This window comes from Accipiter gentilis, chromosome 11, assembly GCF_929443795.1.
Source record: "Accipiter gentilis chromosome 11, bAccGen1.1, whole genome shotgun sequence".
Lineage (NCBI taxonomy): Eukaryota > Metazoa > Chordata > Aves > Accipitriformes > Accipitridae > Astur > Astur gentilis.
This window is the reverse complement of record NC_064890.1, coordinates 33,700,044-33,721,813: the sequence shown is the minus strand read 5'-3', so window position 1 is coordinate 33,721,813 and position 21,770 is coordinate 33,700,044. Positions and strand designations below refer to the sequence as shown.

The window sequence follows — 21,770 nt, the reverse complement described above, 5'->3', positions numbered from 1 at the left end:
GGCCCTTTCCACCGAGGAGGATGACGGCGGGCGCGGGGGTGGGGGGGCTCTGTACCCCGTCCCCCTTTTAAAGCAGCCACAGAAGACGTCTGGAGGAGCGGGTACGGGGGAGGCTCGGCCTGGCGGGGAAAGCATGGGGGCGGCCGCTGCCCGCCCCCAGAGCTGGCCCGGGCCGGCGGGGCCCGGAAGGCGCCGCGTTCCCTCCCGGACGCTGAGTGGCGGCGGCGCGTCACGTGTGCGCGGCCGAGCCGAGCCGGGCCGGGCCGGGCCGGGTGGGGAGGAGGCGGAGGCGGCAGCAGGCTGCGCTGCCCCGGGCGCGACATGTCCCACCAGACCGGTATCCAAGGTATACCCGCGCTGCTCTCCCCCGCGAGCCTTGACCGCCACCTCCGTACCGCGGTACCCACCTGCCTTTCGTGACAGGGCCCCCCGTCATCTTTCCTCCTCTCCCCTTAGCCAGCCGGGCGGAGCAGCGCCGTTGTGGCCGTTTAACGGGCCGTTCCCGGCGGAATTCTCTTCTTCCCCCCGCGCCGTGCTCTTTGTTCGCCGCGGGATGGCGGGGGAGGTGGGGTGGGGGTGTGTGTGTGTGTGTGAAGCTCGAACCCAGAGCTTCGTCCCCAGTCAGGTGGGGACTGGCGGGGTTTATTCGCACGGCTGACCCTCCCTGTCCGCCTTCGAGCGGCGGGGAGCCCGCCTGAGGAAAGTATTCAATGTAAAAAACCCATAAACGGCGAGCAGAGCCCCCCCCCCCCCCTCGGACCCCCTCTCCTGAGGTAACTTCCCCGAGCGCGGGCTGTCCTGCTGCGGCGGGGTGAGTCCTGAGGTGACAAACCGGCGCCCGGGGGCGGTGGGGGCTTCCCCGGCTACCTCACACCTTTCCCGGCTTTGGGAGAAGCTGTCGCCTGCCTGGGGGTCAGGGCAGGCGTGTTTGGGATGGGATGGGTTGGACAGGGCGGGAAATGCTGAGGGTCGTTGCTGGGTCCGTTTGGGACAGGGAGCCCTGAGGAGAACCAGGAGCCCCGGGGCAGGGAAGGCCGCTGAAGAGCCCATCACTGGAGGCCCACGAAGGGGAAAAAGTGGGGGGGGGATCCTTGTTTTGCTCATGTTTCCAGGCCTTGGAGGGGGGCGAGAAGCAATTAGAAGACGGCAGTGTATTGTTTCCCAGTATTACCGGGTCCCCCCCCGCATCACAGAATTGCTAAGCAGGGATTATACTGCAGGATTATGGGGGGGGGGGGGGTGTCGGGTTTTACTGCCTCGATTTCTGCGGTCTGCTTGTTCAGTGACTAGTACCGTGTACTTTGCCTGCTCTCCCATATTTATTGTTGAAGGTGACTTTTGTCCCAGCCACGCAGCTCGTAACTGCTCTTCTGTTCCCTTTTTTGTCCATTGGCTGCATTTGGTTTGCACCCTTTCGCCTCTCTTCTTTTCCTTCACCGCATGCCAATCTTTGCTCTTTTTTTGCTGCTTCTTGTCTTAAGTTTTCAACCCTTCTCAGGCTAGAGGTGTGTCTGGGATAGCTTTTTTTCCAGGCTGGGGAAAACTTGCAGTGGCTCTTCATTCCCTTGTTCTCTCTCCTGGCAATGCTGGAGGGAGGAGCAGAAGAATATCCTGTTGCTTACCACAAGCAAGAAAAGTGGCTGAGCCTCTTCTGTTGCTCTCCTTCATGCCTTTGAGAATCTTTTGTCCTCTGAGGAGAGCTGTAGAGAACTCAGGCAGGCACTAATCAGGAGTCCTGCTTGCAGCAAAGCATCCGCTTCTGCAATTTGGAAGAGCAATAGCACTTGTTGTGCCACTGCTGGCTTTAGCTACAAACAGGCTACTGTCACTCATAAACAATTCCAAGATTTGGCAGCATGGGCTGCTCTTTTCTGGCAACAGAAATGAAGTCATGGGGACAGTGATATGTACCAGGCCGTTGCTAAAAGGACTGGACTTTCAAACAGGCCAGTGCAGATAAATAGCATAGGAAGTCGCAGAATGCGTTGAGCTGTGGGAGAATACACTTAGAATATGTTCACAGTCTTCTAAATAATTTAAAATTAATATTCCCTGTGAAATATTTGTGAAATAAACTCAAATTTTAATTCTGTAGGTCTCTGCTATGCAGAAAGTTTAAGGAGAAAATCACATCGCTCTCTTGTGAATTTTAAAACCTTTATGAGAAAAAAAAAAGCATAGATCACTTGATAGTGAGGTGGTTACTCAAATGTCTTGTCTCAAAATGTTACTTCAGGAGCTGTCACAGTTCTGGTATTGGTGCAGGGACTGCTGCATTTTGGCCTTGTTTTGGTGTGTAGGGTTGAAATGAGAGAACAAAGAACAAAAACGTAATAGACAAGAAGAGGACAAAAAAAAGTCCTGGGGGAACCGAAAGGTCTAGAAAGTGGTGCAGCATTTGCATGCTGAATGGGATGGTGAGGACCAGCAGAGACAATTAGAAAACCTGGCAGCAGATTACAGTGAGGGTCTGCACTCGTTAGCGGGAAGATGCTAACTGGGATGAAGCTGGAGTTGGACTGGTAACCCAGTGCAGTTCAGTTTGTTTAACACCCCCTTTCCCTCCCACACCATTTTGGAATTTCAGAATGGGCCTGGGCATCACTTCGATGGGCATGAATTTAAAATGTTTTGAGTATGGACAGTAATGTTGCTGGATACCATCTGACCATCTGTTCAGTTGGCCTCAACCTGACTATAAATAATCCATTTTATTTGTTTCCTGGTTTGATGTTTGTTTTGCTGGTGCTATGCTGCATGCTGTAGGATTACTTAAAGGACCAGCTTGCAATAAATGTTCTTCGATAAATGCTGTACAACCCCCTGTCTACAGTATAATTAAACTGATTTGCACTCAGGTTATTTAGCAGAGCAGTTGAGATAAGAATGATCTTCGCATGACTCAAGCACGGTTCTTCAGTGTGCTTAGGGAATTGAGGCTATCATGTTTGCGGTGTAGTGTCAATGTGAATTATGGACGTTTTAGAGTATTTTTAAGTTACTTCTTTGTAAATTCATTATACAGCTATCCTGTTGTGATAGGTTGGGATTTGAACAATGCCATCAAGATACATAGAAGAAGGTAAGGTGGTATGAAAGATGAGCAATGAGTGGCAGCCTTCACTGGTACTCTTCAGAGACGTGTCCTTAGGAAAGACCAGCACTCTTGCCAGACAATCTCTAACATTTTCCTGGCAGGCGTAAAATTTCTGTCTGAAAGTTTGTACTAAGCCTGCAGACTTCATGAAGCTATTGTAATTTGAGATGCGTCATATTTTTATTGTGTTGCTGTGTTAACACTGAAACCTGAGAATAATGATGTGATGTCACCTTTAATTTTCACAATGTTGAAAATCATACGGTGTGCTAGAAAGCAGGGCTATTTCATAATGTTGCTTGTCATCTTTTTGTAGCATGCCAGTGGCTGGAACAGTACGCAGCATAGAGGGAACATCACTCCTGTGTTCCTTTCTCAGTCCAACTTTGTAGTGAGGGGCCAGATGTACGTTTTTCCAGTGTTGTTCTTACCTTCATGAATATTCTTTGTTCTAGGGAAGTGAAATGTGTTAATTTGGTTACTTTTATTTTCTCTTTTTCAGCTAGTGGAAGTGTTAAAGACACCTTTGTTGGAGCCAGAAATGGACAATACCGGCTTTTAAAAATAGTCATTGACAATGGTTAGTCAAATTTTAATCTTTTCTCTGATTCTTTTAGATATTTTCCCAGTTGTTTTGGGGACCTACATGTATAATTGTTTAAAAAACAAAACTGCAAAACTTAATGTTACTAAGGTCTTTCATATGCAGAAGGCAAGATTTAAGTTTTGGTGTTGCTAAGCTTTTCAGTATGATGCTACAGTATTTTTGCATTTGAATTTTTCTTCCAAATGTCATTTCATATATTATCAAGAACGGCTGTGTATTTCACATGGATAATATAAATGAGCTTACTCTTCTCTTCTTACTAAAGAAAGAGTAGAGGAAAAAAAATTCCACACCTGTGTAGTGTTTTGGCACTTTGGTTACTTTGATTAGAGAGAGATTCTTACACAGTAGCTAGTCACTTTAGATGAAGTATATGTGTTATCTGTCTTTTATACTGGGATCAGCTGTGTGTAGAAAGTCCTATTAAAGCAGATGTTTAAGTAGTAATCTGGCTACACAGAAAATACCTTTAAAATTCTGTAACTTTGGACAAATTTTCAAAGCTAAAACTGCTCCTTAAATCTCACATATATCTATAAATACAAAATTACACAATTTGTTGCAGAACCTGAGTTTGATCTTTTTGTTTCTTGGCAAGTGGTCAAGGCTGCAAACATTGCAAGATAGAATGCATAATTACTTTTTTTTTTTAATAGCAATGCTGGTTGACTGTATAAGACACTTAATGGTTTAGTCCATCTTTTCAAATATGTCAAATGCGCACCTTGTTTTTTTTGCTCTTTCTAGGGTTCATTTATTTACAGTACACTGAAATACCTCTTAGCTGGAGAAAGGTACATGTGTCTACATGTACATACGCATACATACTTTTATTGCTAGGTAAATAACCCACTGTTACCTTCTTTTTGTCTGCTTTTCTTAGGAAGTCTTCTGACATTTTAATACTGCTTTCCTTAAGGAAGTGACAATAGTAACATTATAGGCAGGTCACTGTGGTAAAGTCTCACTAGCACAAGGTAGCAAATGCTAGCATACCATTGTTTCCCTTCCCCCCCCCCCCCCCCCCATTAGGCAAGGTAAACCAATATGCTTTTGTGTGTATGCTGCTTTTTAATATGAAATGAAGCCTAGAAATAAGATGCAAATGGAAGACATTGCCTTTTTTTTTTTTACTTTTTGTGTGTGTATATCTATGTGCATTTTGTCTCTATGTAGAAGCAGAATCCAGTCTTTAATATTATTTTGCACAGTTCAAAAAGACACCTGTGAAACTCCCAGAATACTGGAAGAGGGACAGTTGCCTCATCTGTCTGCAGGAGCTTTCAGCAGCTGATCTTAGTCAACAGATAATAGTCAAAATGAGTTCTGCTAATCTGAGTTAATAAGAGAAGAGGTTTGCAGCTGGGCAATAGTTCCTCTGATTGTATTTTTCTATCTTAAATCCAAGTGAGTGTAAAGCCACCTAGAGTTCAGAATTGGCAAGTACATTCTGAATACTTTGGTATATGTGTTCAACTTCAGCTACTTTGCATCTAATTCAGAGAAAGGCCAAACACCCTCTCCCTGAGCTGTTCATGTTCTGTGACTTACTGTGGTGGAGTGCCTTTCTCTGAAAATTTTGCTGTAGAGGCATTTGTATACTATTGTACTTTTGTCTGAAGTTTTAGAAATTGGGTCCTAGACTCTTGAAAGATATTTTGTATGCTACCTTCTATGATGGTCCTCAAACTGTTGTAGGATCCCTTTTAAACAAGGTATTTCTGTGTTGATTGTGCGGGCTAGTATTTATTGAGAAGCTGATAAATATTTTGAAGGACACTATACTAATAGTTTCCTTTGGAAGCCGAGATGTGATTTATAAGTAAAAGAAAAATCTTGTTGCTACAGCTGTTCGCATAATTAAATCTCATCTGAAGTATTCTGTACAGACTTAAGCCAATTATACATAATAAACAATTTCAGTCATTTAAAGAGACCATAGTTATGAAGCTGTATTAGAAAGAGGTTTATCTACTTAGTCAAGTTAAAGTGATCAGTGAAAGCATATTCATTCCAAACTCTTTTCACTGTGTAACTGAGTTATTGACTTCTTACAATGACTACAAACGCTAATATGTTACAGCAAGAGCATCAATAATTCTAATTCTAAAATTGAAAAGCTTGCTCTCATCTCGTTTCTACTTAAGTATTCCAGTTTGAAAATAAACTAATTGGCAGAAGACAGTTTTTATTTTCCTTCTGTGTACCTTATGCTAAAAACACTCTTATCTCTTCGGATCAAAGAACTTGATGACAACCAGCACATTACTTCTCAACTATTTGTATTTGGGTTAAAGTAAGTTAGGATTTGAACGTACGCAGCTTTGGTAGGAATTCACCCGCTTTCACTCTGACTGTTCTTGACTTCCATTCTTGTGGGCATAATTATCAAAGATGAGGTGTCTGAATAACTGTTTATTGCCAATTTTGAGAAACGGTATTAACTGTATTGTTGCTAACCTGTAGCTTTGGTTATTGGTTATAGAGCAGCTTGTTGTGGGATCCTCTAGGCAGCCAGTTGGATCATGGGAAAAGGATTATGATTCCTTTGTCCTTCCCCTTCTTGAAGACAAGCAACCATGTTATATATTATACAGACTAGATTCTCAGAATGCTCAAGGATATGAATGGATCTTCATTGCATGGTCACCTGATCACTCTCCTGTAAGTAACAGTTGTCAGAGCCTTCATGTTGTTAATGATTTTTCAACAGTGCCATTTGATCTGAATCCTAGATACGAAGGAAGAGGATTTGAGAAATGAAGCATTTCCCAACCTTCCTGTCACTTCCCCCCAAGAAAACTGAGAAAATACCTTCCTTGAAGCTGACTGAGGAGCAATATCACTGATCTAGATGGAGTCCAGCTGATCCAATTTATTTCTAGCCTGACTGGAGGAGACAAGACTATGTTTTTGCCCTGTTTGTCTATCTTTCTGTCAGTGTTTCATGAAAATTCATGGAAAGATACAGGACAGGACAGAAATCTCAATGGGTGTTACCATAGAGAGAAGGATTATAGTGTGAGCTCAGGCTGTTTATTCTGTTCAGCTTGCTGGCTGCCCAGCTGACACTCGTGGATCTGTGACCTGCCACAGAATATACTGTTTCTTAGCCAGTAGTTAGAGAACACGGGAGGGAACTGAGGTTAGAGTTAAGGATTTCTAGGAGAAACTAGATTCTGGGAATGAGAGATAAGGGAAAACGGAAAATAAAGCTATTCCAGTATTCCTATTATTTTCACTAGCAGTTAGGAAATAGTAACACACCAAGAGTTGGAGTGCATAGAAGAGATTAGGTGGAAAAGGTGGGGGATTGTGGTGAGGATGGCATAACGGTGAAATACGGTGGGAAGATGGGACTGTTGAGAGAGGACTAAGTGACTATGTTAGACACAAGTTGATAGGGAGCAAACAGCATTAGGTCTTCTACCCCCCCGAAAATTTCATTCTTCCACTCTGTAGTTGAACCAAAACTATCTGGAGTCACTGTCAAATCAAAAATAAGAACTTATTTGCAGTCTCTTTCTCAATCTGTAGTATCCATTACTACAGAGACCAGTGACAAAAGAGCTAAACAGTTGTGTGTTTTCCCATTTAAAATTAGTAAAGATTATGTTGACTTTTTTTTCCCCCCATTGAAAAGAAGGCTCATACTCTTACTAAAGCTGCAATTTAGTTTTGTAATTACTTTGATAATAATGCATAGTATCATGCCGTTGAGAATTTAATAGCCTGTGTTAGTATCGTGATCCAGAGCTCTGTGGATTTTATTCTTTATTAAGAATTACAACTTCACAATGCAGTTTCAACACTTAAAATATTTGTTCAAGAAAGGTGTTTGTTAATGGACTTGGTACACCAATATGCTAGATTCTCTGTGTACACCAAAAAAAAAAACCCCACCCAAAACCCAACAACCCCAAAACAACACTGTTTTGTTATATGCTAGGTTCGTCAAAAAATGTTGTATGCAGCAACACGAGCTACACTTAAGAAAGAATTTGGAGGTGGTCATATTAAGGATGAAGTATTTGGAACGGTACAGGTATGTTTTTCTTTTTATAGTCAGCACATTGACTTTAAATACTAAATATAGTAGATGATGTTACTGGTATGAATTTGTGGTGTTTCTGGTCTTTTTTGATTAAGGAAAAAAGAGTTAAAAGCTGTGTGTATTATTCCAATGTTAGAATGTAATTGCTCTCATTTGAACAAGTAACTAAGTATTTTTAACAACTTCAGGCTAAGAAGTCCTTGCTTCAAATAGTTATGGAAACTAAGTAATCTAAGAATAATAGGAGCCTCTCAATTTCATTGCCTGCATGTGAATCCTCTAAAAGCTGTAACACTCTAATTTTCAGGCCAATTGTATACAGAAGCCATTTTGGATGTACAGTTCTGAATCAGAAGTGGGCTAGAACAGCGATCTGTCAGCTGTTAACATCTGAAAGCAAATGTTTTTATCTTAAACCAAGGATATTAAGCTATCAGTTCTTTAGAATTTGACCATAAAATGTAACTCAAGTCCATGGCTGCCATCTTAACTTATGGAGAGAGAATTTTAGTAGCTACTGATTTGTTCAATTAAAATACTAATAGTTGAATGTTCACTTATGGTAAGATAATTAAAAGGTGCATGTATGAAATCTAACAAGCTTCTAAGGGATGTTGAAAAGCCTGCAAGTGCTGTGCATGCAAGGAAATGTGAGGCTATTGCATTACCTTGGTTTCTTTGGGAAATAAGTCTTACATGGTTGTGATGTTTGCCTGTTTGTCAGGCAGATATCAGATAGTCTTGACTTTTTAATCCATTACCAGTTTTAAAGAAATACAAGTTAGCATTCTCAAAGGTACAGACTTCCTGTAGCTTTCATGAAAACTGATGATTACTTAGAGATCCAAATTATCATCTCCCTTTTCTTCCTTCGGCAAAGACAGAGAGACTGCAGCAGTTATCTTCTGTTTGGCCTGTTAATTAGTTCATCATATGCACAAATCTGAACCAAAGCACAGCTACTATTGATGCAGGGAGCTGATGCTGAAGGAAGGGAAGGAGATAGAGATTTGGGGAAGAATAGAGGATGTTGTAGTGTGGAAAAAGCTATGGAAGAAACATGGGCTGTTGTGGTGGACACACAAGTCCCTAAGGACACGAGGCTAGTAATTCTGCTGCTCACAGAGTAAATAATTTGTTATATTAAGCATTAACCTGTGACGGAGGCTTCATTAGCCTAACAGACACACTAACAAACCTCTCTGGAGAGGCTGTATTCTAGAGAAGTAGATAACTGAGTTGCTAAGACCAGTTGCTTACTGGCAGTGGTCATGTTATTTTTTTCTTGCCCATTCAATCAACTAATCTCTCACTGCTATTTGCACCAAACCATTAGCAGTCTATGTAATGTGTAGAATTTGCATCTAGCCCTACAACTCAGAGCCCAAGTCTGAGCTCCCATCTCAATTGTAAGGAGGGAGCATTGCGTTTGTCTGTTATTTCAGAATGTGCTTGGGGCACTTAGAGGACGGAGTCAACGTAACTCGCTTTTCCCAAGTTCATTATGTTACAGCTTAAAATATCTCTGAGTTGTTGGTTTCGGTGTCTTTATAAACTTCTTAATTGTAGGTGGCTTCTAAAGTTCATCTGTGTGAAAATCACAGCTTCTTCAAGGTATTCAAGTCACAAACCTCACTCAGAATCTTGGTCAGCATCCAGTGGGTTACTCTGTCTTTAATTTGTTAGACACAAGGACCGTGTAGTTGCAACCAGCTCTGTTATCCTGGTGGAACCTGGTTATGGTGCCACCTGCTACGTCACTTGAAACAAGGTATAATGGAATATTGGCACTGGAAATTGTATTTGGGAATGTCTGTCTCTTTCAGAAAGGGAAGAGCTAAGAAGGAGCTTTATCTTTCTCCTGAGAACTCGAATATAAAATCACATTCATATGATTGCATAAAGTACTGCATATGCATACAATATGCATATTGCATAAACCTTTTATGAGTGACTACCTTAATAATAAACATAACAGGATTTGCCTCTGGTATCAACCTCTTTGGAGAGGGCCAGAACTGACGCTGAGTATTAACAAATTCCCTCAAGTGGTTATCAGAATTCATTGCTTCTGTGTTGTTGCATCCTAAACTATTTGCAGTATCATGTGCTTACTCTCTGTCCTAAGGTAGCATTTCTGTCTCCCATTTTTTAGGTAGAAAACTACCAATAAGCTACCAGTCTGAGCATGCAAATTTTAAAAGAAAATAGATTTTATTATTATTATTATTATTTATTAGAATTGTTGCAATTCTGTGAGGTTTTGTCCAAGAAGGCTGAATAACTTCATGCACGCAGTCTTCATTAATGCTAATCTCTGAATTAGCAAGGTAATTGGGAACCAATTGTGGAAATGCTGCCCACGGTACAATTGGGTACAAGAGCAGCCCGGTGGACCCTGCTGTACAGGAAGATGAGCTGAATTTGCAAATGTACCTACACTTGTAATCATTCAAATAAAATGACCATAACTGTATGGGAGGTAACTGCTTTTATGTTGCATAGAACATCTTTGAACAAAAGTTAGTATCAAAAAATGATCAATATTGATATTGTGCTTTCAGGATGATGTTTCACTGAATGGATATAAAAAATATTTGATATCACAGTCCTCCCCTGCACCTCTGACTGCAGCAGAAGAGGAGCTTCGACAAATTAAGATTAATGAGGTACCTACAGTGTCTTCAAGCGTGGGTGGGAAACTGGGTGCAGAGTTCCAAATGTATTGTAGGGAAAAAGTCTTTCTAGGGTAGAAAAGGGCAGAACAGACAATGGCAAGTTTCAGAAAGTTTTATGGACAGGAATATAGATTTATTTCTCAATGAGTTGAGACTGCAGGATGATGATGGCTGGAATTGAAGTGGCATGATCTTGCTGAGTTTGCAAGGCCTAGTGTCTGAGTCAGAGGTCTCACTACTGCAGAGCTTAATTGTTGCATTTTTGACTCTTAACATGCTTTTAGTATCAGGGGATGTGCTTCATTGTGAAGGTTGACTGAGCACTGGCACAGGTGCCCAGAGAGGTTGTGGAGTTTCCATCTTGGAGGCACTTCAAAAGGCATCTGGACAGAGACGTAGGCAACTGGCTCTAGGTGGCACTGATTGAGCAGGGCGCTTGGACAAGATGACCGCCGGAGGTGCCTTCCAACCTCAACCATTCTGTGATTGCCCACATACGTTTCCCGTGGTGGTAGAAACAGTAGAGAAAACTTAAAATAGCAACTGTTGCAGTGAATGATTGCCAGGAGTATTTCAGCAGCCTTATTCCTAGAGGAAACGTACTTAGCTTCCAGGACCAGTGCACTTGTCTTTGAGAGGAAGTGGACGGAATTCCAAGAAAAATAAAATAGAAAACCAAAACAAGTAGCTAGTCCTTTTAAGAGACTGATTTGCTTTTGCTACAAATGCTTTATAGAGAAACCTCTAACAAATGCCTTTAACCAAATAGTTTGAGGTTTGCCAGCTAGCTAGTGACTGAAAAGTTTCAGAGGATTCTTTTCTCACATTTTTCCTTCACTTGATCACTGTTTGTGTTCAGGCATGTTTTAAAATAGGTCATGTGCTGATCTTATTAGTGCTTTAGGCTTGTATTTTACAGCTGTGGTACATGTGTTTGAAATAGGATTTGTTCCTGCAGCTGGATACCAGCAAACCATTGTGTTAAATGCAGCTCTGAATCTTCTCTCATGTTTTCACTCTACTGTGCTTCTGCTTGCAACTTTGTTGTTTACTGACTTTTTTACAGTGATATCTTTTGTTATTTTCCATGTCTATTTTTGATTAATCCAATGTAGAAATGCATTCATCATCAAACACTGCATTTTACTTGAACAGCTTTAAAGAAAACAAAACCAAAACCACTAATGAATGTAAAACTTTTGTGGTATTGATGATCACTTCTGGTATTGGTATTACCTCTTATGCACTACATACGCTGTGTTTAACAGCTGATTCATGCAGACTAAAACTTTATGTGCTATTATGAAACTTCAGCAATAGCTGTGCTTTTCAGAGATATATAAACTGTAGATTGCTGCTATTTTGGCTTTGTTTGAAGCATCTTGCAATACATTAACATGTCATTTCTCTCTTCATTGTTTCCACCATTATGAAGCCTGTAATTAGACTCAGAAAACTATAAAAGCTTTCTGATTAAAAAAAAAAAAAAAAGAGTTTTCCATATGTATATTCTTTCATAATTACCCTAAGAAATATTTTACTGGGTCAGATCAAAGGATCACCTAGTCTGCTGTCAAGTCCCTGAGGGAACAACAGCAGAAATCTGGGAAGGGTGTAAGAACATGGCAAGAAGGCCATGATTATTCCCTTGAATACTCTTCTGTTGCCTTAGCGTTTGCAGGTAGGGATCTTCCTGAGCAAGAGATGATGTCTTACTTTATAATTGTTCTTAATGGGGTTTTTCATCCATCATCTAGTCTTGTTGCTTTTCTAAATCCACATAAAGTTTTTTTTGGCCACAGATCTTATGGCAGTGTATTCCACAGCTTGACAAAGTACTATGTAAAGAGCCACTGCCTGCTATCTACTAGTTTATTCCGATATCCCTGCAGATTGTGTGGGGAAGGCAGAGAAAAGTCATTAAGTCGTTCCTTGGTTTCCCCCTCCCCTTTGATAAAGCCAACTGTATCCCAGAAAGCTAACTGTATCCTGGGCTGCATCAAAAGAAGCGTGACCAGCAGGTCGAGGGAAATGATTCTCCCCTTCTGCTCTGCTCTGGTGAGACCCCACCTGCAGTGCTGCATTCAGCTCTGGGGTCCTCAGCACACGAAAGACCTGGACCTGTTGCAGCGGGTCCAGAGGAGGCCATAAAAATGGTCAGAGGGCTGGAGCACCTCTCCTGTGAGGACAGGCTGAGACAGAGTTGGGGTTGTTCAGCCTGGAGGAGAGAAGGCTCCAGGGAGACCTTATTGTGGCCTTTCAGTACTTAAAGGGGGCTTCTAAGAAAGATGGGGACAGACTTTTTAGTAGGGCCTGTAGTGATAGGACAAGGCATAATGGTTTTAAACTAAAAGAGGATAGATTTAGACTAGATGGAAGGAAGAAATTTTTTGCGATGAGGGTGGTGAAACATGGGAACAGGTTGCCCAGAGAGGCTGTAGATGCCCCATCCTGGAAACATTCAAGGTCAGGCTGGACGGGCTCTGAGCAACCTGATCGAGTTGAAGATGTCCCTGCTCATTGCAGGGGGGTTGGACTAGGGGACCTTTAAAGGTCCCTTCCAACCCAAACCGTTCTATGATTCTACTATATCTATGGGCCTCTGTACTCCTTATCAGTTATCTCTTTCAGGCTGAAGAGTCTTAATCTAGGTAGTTCTTCTTCCTAGAGAAGGCACTCCGTACTTCTGATCCTTTTGCATTTCTCTGCCGTTTTTCCAGTTCTGCTATTAATTTATGAGATAGAGGGATGGGGAAGCCAGAACTGTATGTGGTATTCAGGGTGCAGGCATGTTACTGATATCTGCAGTGTGTAATGATGTGTTCTGTTCTCTAGTCTTTTTCTAACAATTTTTAACCTCTCAGTTGTGGGTGGGGAGTGTTCGGGTTTGGGGTTTTTTTTTTCCTGTTTGGGGTTTTTTTGCCAAGACTGGCCACTGGGCTTATATTTTCAGAGACATTCAGTGTGACCTGCAAGGTGTTGCTCCTGAATGGTAGTAGCTAGCTCAACCCTGTCACCATACACGGAGAAGAGAATTGGGTTTTTTTCCTTCTGCATATGTTACTTTACATTTATTCACAGGAAATTTCATCTGCCATTTTGTCCACTACTTAGCAGCCATCACTAACAAATCTTATGGTTTGAATTTAACTATTTTTAAGTGACTTAGGTGTTTTTGTTTTGCTTTAATTATCTGGAATATGTTGCAGTATGGACAAGTAGATTTTGTTCATTTTCTTAAATGTGGAGTTATGATGGGTTATTCTCTTCCCTTGCCTGTCCCCACATTTCACAGCTCACTTTTATGTTTGGGGTTTTTTTCTACCTGCATTTTAATATGGTTTATATAGTATGGTATTTTATTATGGTTTATTATTTTTGTGATGCCTATTTTATGTTTATTAATCAGGCTTTTATGCAGATATATTTTGCAAATATTTTTTTATATAACCATCTTCATAAATTTGTCAATCTCTATACAAAAGTAAGCTCTTTCACCTGCTTTCTTGTCCTCTTTCCTTGTTTCTGACACACTGTTCCTTAAAATGTGGACTATAATTAAGTGTTGCCCCAAGTATCTTTTTTCTTTTTTTTTTATCAGTTTGTGTCATCTTTCATTAGTGTCTCTTTTTAATTAGAGCTGAACATCTTCTAGTTGGTAGATCTGAGACCCACACTTTCCATTTTGTACACTTTTCTGATTTTTGCTGCTTCATCACCATTGTTAAATGTATTTGTGAAATTATAAAAGGAAGTCAATATATTCAAAAGCTAATACTTAGACAAGAAGTTCAGACTTGGGAAATCGAAGCGAGAGCTCGTTTTGAGAGAAACTGCATGAATGTTAAGATAAATATAAATTCTTGAAAAATGGCTTTAAAATAACTGTTCTTTTCTCTCAAATAATTTGTGACTAATATAACTGGATTATGAACAATTGTCTAGCTTGCAGTTACCCTGGATTTTTTTACTTTATGTTAGACCTTCTAGAGGTTAAAACTTAAGATTTTGTTTGTTTTGTTTGCTTTCTTTTTGGTATAGGCTTTTGGTGGGAGGGTGTTGAAACAGGAGGGAGGGAATTTACTTTGTTTTTCCTTCAAGAAGATCAGTTTGTCTCCTAAGACATAATTTCTCTTTTCCTCTGAGAATTTTGACTGCCTAGAAATGACATTTGCTTGTTTCAATCTAAATTTTTTCAAGATACAACGAAGTTTATGAGCAACACTGTCAGTTCAAAAGTATAACTCATCATATGAAAATCAAGCTCTTTCCTCCTGGCTTATTCTACCTTTATACCAGAATTTAACTTAGAGCTTCTTCACTGACACTTGAGCCAGTTTTCCCTCTCATGATTCTGTTGGCTCTGCAAAGCCAGCTGTTTCAGAGATATGGAGCTGTTCTCAGGTTAGCAAACAAACATGACCTGTAAATTAAAAAATGCAAATCTGTTGTGTAAGGGGGTGATATTTTAGGGTGGTTTATTCTTGGAATAGCTACTGCTAACTCTGGGTGTAACCATGTGCAATGCATTGTCAGTTATTGTATGAAACCAAATAAATGCTTACAAAGGTTTCCGTTTACGTCTCAATTGACTTGTGTTCCAGGTACAGACAGACATTGGCGTAGATACCAAGCATCAGACGTTGCAAGGAGTAGCATTCCCCATTGCTAAAGAAGCTATTCAGGCTTTGGAGAAATTGAAAAATAAGAAACTCAATTATGTACAACTGGCAAGTATAAAATACTTTAACTATTTTTTAATAGTGAGTATAAAATATATTACCCGTACATTAAACAATGTGCATTGATGACATACACTCATAAATTATCATTCTGTATTAGATTAATTCAAATATTTTTCCATCCTGTCGTGTTCTCTGGTTTGCTTTCTGTGTGTTAACTATATTCAGGTTTGCTTTGTTAACAGCAAATTGATATGAAAAACGAAACTATTATTTTGGCCAACACACTTCATACTGAACTGAAGGACTTGCCAAAAAGAATTCCAAAGGATGCTGCGCGTTACCACTTTTTCCTGTATAAGCATGCCCATGAAGGAGACTATTTGGAATCCATAGGTATGAGAAGATTTCCCAATATGAAATTTCATTGGCTTGTTTCAAGTACTTTAGTAATTCTGAAGTGCAGAGAAAGATGTGTCATAAAAGTAATCTGTCTATCAGCATGAGCATAAATGTCAGAGTCATTTGGTTGTGAAACTGACTTCTGAAGAGTCCTTATGTTTAGAAAGCAGTGAGCTATCTCTCTTGATTATGAACACTCATAAATCAGTCATCATGTGAAAACATAAAGATACTGGCCATTCTCTCATCCTCCATTTGAAATGAAACACTTGCTGAAGCAAAAAAAGATTCCCAAAAGAGGTGTCACAGTTTTTCCCCTTATAGACTGCATAGTTCATTTGCAGTGCCTCCCTGCTGTAAATGAGTTTATGATACCGGTTATGATGGAGTGTAGTTATGGTCTAATTTGTGTTGTTTTTCTGCAGTTTTCATCTACTCTATGCCAGGGTATACCTGTAGTATACGAGAACGAATGCTCTACTCTAGTTGCAAAAGTCCACTGTTAGAAATTGTAGAAAGACAGTTGTGGATGCCGATAATTAGAAAGGTAAGTACACTGGCTATACTGGTATTTTCTCTATTCCTCTGTTCCCTTCTTAATAGCCAACTATAACTGGCTTTGCCACCATGTTCTCTAAACAATGAAAAGTGTTGTGTAACTATTAAAGTTTGTCCTGAACAAGAAATACTTGTTGATAAAGCTCCCCATACAAAGTTAAGTCATGGAAGGCTTTCTCTGGTTCATAATTTCTACACTTTCATAGCTTTAACAAACATACCCTTGTGTATCAAGGGAGTGTTTGAGAGTACTTTGGAGGACTGTTTAGAACTAACATGATTTCTTACTAAAAGGCCTGTCGTATTTTGGACCACAATACATTGCTGTTGTTGAACGCTAAATTCCTTTAAAGCCAAGGTTATTTAAGGATTTTCAAAATAATTTTAAGCTGCAGTTCTGGAACTTAAAACTGCTATCTTGGGAGTCCTTGATGGGCCAAACAAGGACTTGCAAGTAAGCTGATCTTTTCACATGATACAGATTTTACTACGATGCAATAAGTTGCTTCTCACTTCCAGAGCAGAGACCATAGGAGTGGTCTATAGGAATGTGACCTATGGTTACATTTTTAACATACGTGCTGTGAATTGAGGCTTGGTTTCTGTGGGGATTACGTCCACCTAAAAAACAGAAGAGTTAATACTACCCATTTTTACTGAGGTGACATGAATTAAGTAGATTATCACTATGTGTTTTTACACGTAGTTATTAGAAACTTGCTTTCTACAACAAAATAAATGTACCATGTGACTCCTGAAATTCCTGTAGACCTGTTTCTGAAGCATGTATTTGTAACAGCAATACTGTGCATGGCTGGCAGGTCTGTCAAGTGCTATGGTTGGCAGGCCATGAAGTGCTGAATGCTCAGCAGAGCAGAGCCGAAGGATTTCTCAGAATTCTAAATTCCTGCAGTTCCAAACAAGGGGTTTGGCTTGAGAACAGTATTTTCTTTCCATTCAGGTTTATATGCTTAAATTTTAAAAACCAAAACAGCCCCCCTTTTTGTTCATTAACCTTATTTATTTTTTTTCCCTGGCTTGAATACTTGCTGAGTTGCAGTAGCCAGCTGATCATATAAGCTGTTTGTACTCCTCCCCTTCCATCTCAAGAGACAACAATATGTATGCACATTGGTTTTACAATTACTGTTTAAAGCACGTTTTAGTGAAAAAAATTCAATTCTTAAAACGTGGAGGTTGTGTTGGGACAACCAAAAGTTTTGATTTTAGAGGGGAAAAATAAAGAAAGGAGATTATAGTTCTGAAAGATCCGCATGCTGCTTTCTTATCTCTCATTAAGGAAGTTACTTTACAGATGAGTAAATAAGCACTTGTTTCCACATGGAATGTGTATTCCTAGATAGTATTAACATATACGCTGTGCTAAAGCTTGGGACAGAGGAAGTTTCTTGGCATATGTACTGTGCAGTTGTGCTTATATTTCAGGAAAAATAATTAAGTCGAGTCACACTTAATACTGGTGAGAGTATAGTGGATTCTCAGAAAAAATATCCAAGATTGCTCAGGACATTAGGCACAAGTTGGAGAATATTTCATGCTAGATTCTGAATATTATTGCACATACGATTTTAATATAGTATTTAGAGTTTGCACAAAATTTCAAGATGTTTTTAAACAGGTCTTTTAAGATGAATAACATAAACGTTGGTTTTTTTCCCAGATTGAAATAGATAATGGTGATGAGTTAACTGCTGACTTTCTTTATGAAGAGGTTCATCCAAAACAACATGCTCACAAACAAAGTTTTGCTAAACCAAAAGGTCCTGCAGGGAAGAGGGGAATACGAAGACTGATTAGAGGTCCAGCAGAGACTGAAACACCTAGTGATTAGAAACTGTTGTTTGCATTTGTTATAAAGTATTACAGCAAGAAATGAAATTCTGGCTTTTGGTAATGAACTGAAATCATTCCATTCATAGATGCTAGGGGAAAAAAAAAAAAAAAAAAAAAGGCTGTTTTTACTCTTCTCTCTTCTGACCTCAACACTTCTTATATTGTTACAGGATTATATTTGTTGACTGTGTTTTATGACATGTGGAAGAGCTAATTATTTCAAAGCTAGAAGAGGAAAACTAAGCTAATACCCCCTTATTTTAAATTAGTCATTATTTAATAGCTGTACATGTGACCATAAACTTTGCAGACTAAATTTATTAAGCCCATGTATTCTGTGGGTAAGCTCCAGCTGTATGCCTAGATAACAAACCTGTATTCTTGTGAGTAGCCTATTGAAACCCATAAGGCTTTCCATGTGGGAAGAGCTGAAGGGCTATGTAGCATTGTCCCCGATAAATCCTTATTTTTCCTTGTGGCTGCGATGGACAATAGAACAATAGAAGGTTTTCTTCTGATTTTGACGTGATGTATTGTTGGGTTTTGTTGTTGTTTTGTTTGGCTTTTTTGTAATAGAAAAGATAAACTAAAATCAGTTATCCATCAATTAATGTAAGCGTTCAGGAATAGCTGGGTGTTTTCCCATGCAAAAGCATAGTCATTTAAAATTTATAACTAATTTAATGGAATTGTCTTTTAAAGAAATCTGACAAAACCACTACAGCTTTGCCAGACTTCTATACCACTCGTAAGCCTTGCATAGTAAGTACTGAATGACCAAGTAAAAGGTGATTAAAAGTGCGTGAGTTAGTATATACAGTAAATTATGGAGCTGCTTTCAAAGCAATATGCTTTAAGTTTCTAATAAATAATTGATTATCTGTGCAATTGGATCTAAAGCTGTGCAAGTTCAGTCAAAATTGAATAGATTTGCATCATAACGGTGAGTTATTCTTGAGATCCTAGTGTGTTTGCAGTATCGACTGCAATTTTAACTTTCAAAGTATTCTGAAAATGACTTTTCCTAAATGTTTGAACTTTAATAGTAACTTAAATCTGTAACAAAATCCAACTAGCTCTGGAATAACTGCTGGCAGCACCTGGTTAGGATTTTGTCTTTCCCCCCCCTCTCCAGAAGTACTAAAATCAGCCAGAATAGTCTAAACTTGATTAAACCATCAGTAATGTGTTTAATAGAAAGAGGAAAAATAGATTATTTTAATAAATGGACTAAAGAAGAATTAGATGTGGAAGTCAAGTATTGGATGACCTTAAATATTTAAAATTGTGTAATGAGGCAAATACTAGTGGATAGATTATATTCCCCAGAGGGGACTTGCTTTTTAGTGTCTTGTACGTGAGTTTTGTGGGGTTAGGGGTTTTTTTGTTGTTGGTTTTTTGTTGTTTTTTTTTAAAGCTACATGGGAGTTGCAAGTTTTGGTTCACTGCATATTATCATAGGTGCTGAGTGTACACATTATATAGCTGAATCGCGTGTTTACCTGGTGGAAGATAGATTTTTAACCTAGTTTTGTAGGGAAATAATGCTTTGACACTACTAGTTCCTGATCAAATTTGTTTTATATATTATTTTGTTTGGAGATACTAGCTTGTTATTGATGTTTGAGATTGCACTATATAATGTGAAGATTGCAATAGTTGTTGGTTTTACTGTGGGTTTTTAGATGCAGTAGAAATTTGACACCTCAGCTTGTTTCATTTAATTTTATATACTACATCCATCTAATTCAACAGCTCCTGATCCTCAGCTCATGTCCAGCTTGCCCTTAGCTACTGTGTTCTTTTTCTGCCTCTTGCCTTCTCCCCCCAGGGCAAGGCGCTGGTCTTTGAAGCCTTTCTTCTATACACTACCTGGCAGGCAAGTGTCATTGCTTTTTAAACATGGTTAATGTGTGTGCCAGCTCATTGTACGCTGTAATTAAATGTATTTTTAGTTGAATTCTGAATCTTTTCAGCACACCTAATTCACTTTGGGTTTGTTTTGTGGTTTTTTTTTAAGGAAAACCTATTGTGTGGCAGTTGAAAATTGCTGCTAGAGGGTTTTTTTTGTTTGAATTAGTATTCCTGCCCATGTGTCAGCCATACCAAGAGTGCACATACATTTTTACACTTACTTGAGCCAGTAAAACTCAACTTTTTAATACCAGGTGTTTTAAATAATGAACAGTTTGACCTGATATGGTTCTGTGCATGTTGTGTTTTGGTTGGGTTTTTTTTCCTAATCCTGCCCTAGGTAGATGAGGATAGGAGGTAGAAACCTTAATCTGGAGGATGGCGAGAGCTGGTTAAGTGATTATGCAAGGGTGTTGATAACGAGCTGCTTTAGAGTTCGGCCCAACCAGACATTGTAAGTTACCTTACTTGAAAATACACTGTGTGGGTGTACAAACCCCTGAGCAGCCAGCACAGCGCTGTGTCCCGAGCGTGTTTCCCCCTCTCCTCTCCTCTAAAAGAGAATGGTATGAAGTCTTGCACTGCCCACTGCCTTTCCAGGCCTCTTGTAGCTATTCTCCTGACAAAGCAATAAGCATCATCTGATCTTTTTGCAAGATCTATCACGTTTACATCTGCGTAGTGGCCTCATGTAACACTACTACCGTTAATGAATGTTCAGAGCCAGCACAAAATGAGGGCATTAGTGGAAGTTATTCCTTTAACTGTCTCTGGTCATTTAATAATTGAAAGTGTCTGTTCAAATTGTTGTTGGCCTTCATAAAGCCCAAAAGCAATGCAGCTGCTTGCAGTTAACTCACAAGCTATTAAATAGTTAATTAACATGACAGGTAATTATTTTTGAACTGTTTATGTTGCAAGGTAGGGAGAATTAGATCCTTTAAAACACTCCTATCGAAGTTTGTAAAACTAATCAAGGTAATAATTGCTCTATTACTTGGAGAAACACTTTGATAAAGGAAACTTTTGATTTACGGTGTCTATGCATTCAATGAAAACCACCTTCATATGCTAAAATTACCTAAGTTTATCTATTTTGTAATTTACTTTATAAATAAAGATTGATGCTTTAGATTGGTGGTGTCTGAATCGTTTCATGCTCTCTTTAACAAAGATCTATAGTCTAACATCACAATGCTAAGAGGCAGTTACCATAGGACTAGAAAGTGGTATAGAAAAAGTGGTTGCGGGTTGTAAGAAGGGAGGCGGGCAGGAACAGAATTCCTGGCTTTTGCTATTGGGAGAAAAATCAGTATGTTACTAACAGCTACTTTCCTGTTGCCTTCTGGAAGCAGCACCGAGGCCTCCACTGCAGGAGCCAAGTGTGCTCATCTCTTGAGGTTTTTATGCTGTCAGTAATAAGCCCCTTCAAAAAGTTCTTCTATCCTTTTAAAATGCTGAAGTAGTTGATTAGTAATTTAACAGTTCTATCTGTTGTGACTTGCTCAGCATGAGACAGTATAATTAAAACTACTCAAATGGTGGTGTTCCAGTAATGGTTTTTTGTCTAAACTGAAAGTAGTTTGCTTGAAGCCTTCCTATTGACCTCAAAATTCAAGCTGAAAAGAACATTTAGTGGTTTGGCTTTTCTTTTAACTGTCCCGCCAACACATGCCCATGGGGAAATCGGTGATACGGCAATTTTGCAGTTGAAAGAAGGAAAGCTGAAGATTTTTTGATTGAACTAGGATTTAAGAGAATACTTTTAATGCACAAATGCAATACAGGAACAAGGCTATTCCTATAAGAGGAGCAGGAGCGAGGTCAGAGGAGGGAATAGGTTAGGCCCCTGTGTCACCATGAATATCGGATGCAGATTTATTTGCATTTTGGTCAGTGGGTGTTCAATAAAACTCCCAGCTGG

The 21,770-nt window shown here is 39.6% G+C and overlaps 1 protein-coding gene across 1 annotated transcript; it reads left to right on the top strand.

The window, feature by feature from the left end:
• The first annotated feature begins 281 nt into the window (after window positions 1-281).
• On the top strand, window positions 282-20,984 carry TWF1 (twinfilin actin binding protein 1). Its single transcript, XM_049814161.1, has 9 exons — window positions 282-346; window positions 3,600-3,677; window positions 6,190-6,368; window positions 7,654-7,749; window positions 10,323-10,448; window positions 15,041-15,166; window positions 15,364-15,514; window positions 15,946-16,067; window positions 17,760-20,984. The coding sequence occupies exons 1-9, from the start codon at window positions 322-324 to the stop codon at window positions 17,928-17,930; spliced, it is 1,074 nt and encodes a 357-aa protein (XP_049670118.1). The 5' UTR covers window positions 282-321; the 3' UTR covers window positions 17,931-20,984.
• The last annotated feature ends 786 nt before the right edge of the window (window positions 20,985-21,770 follow it).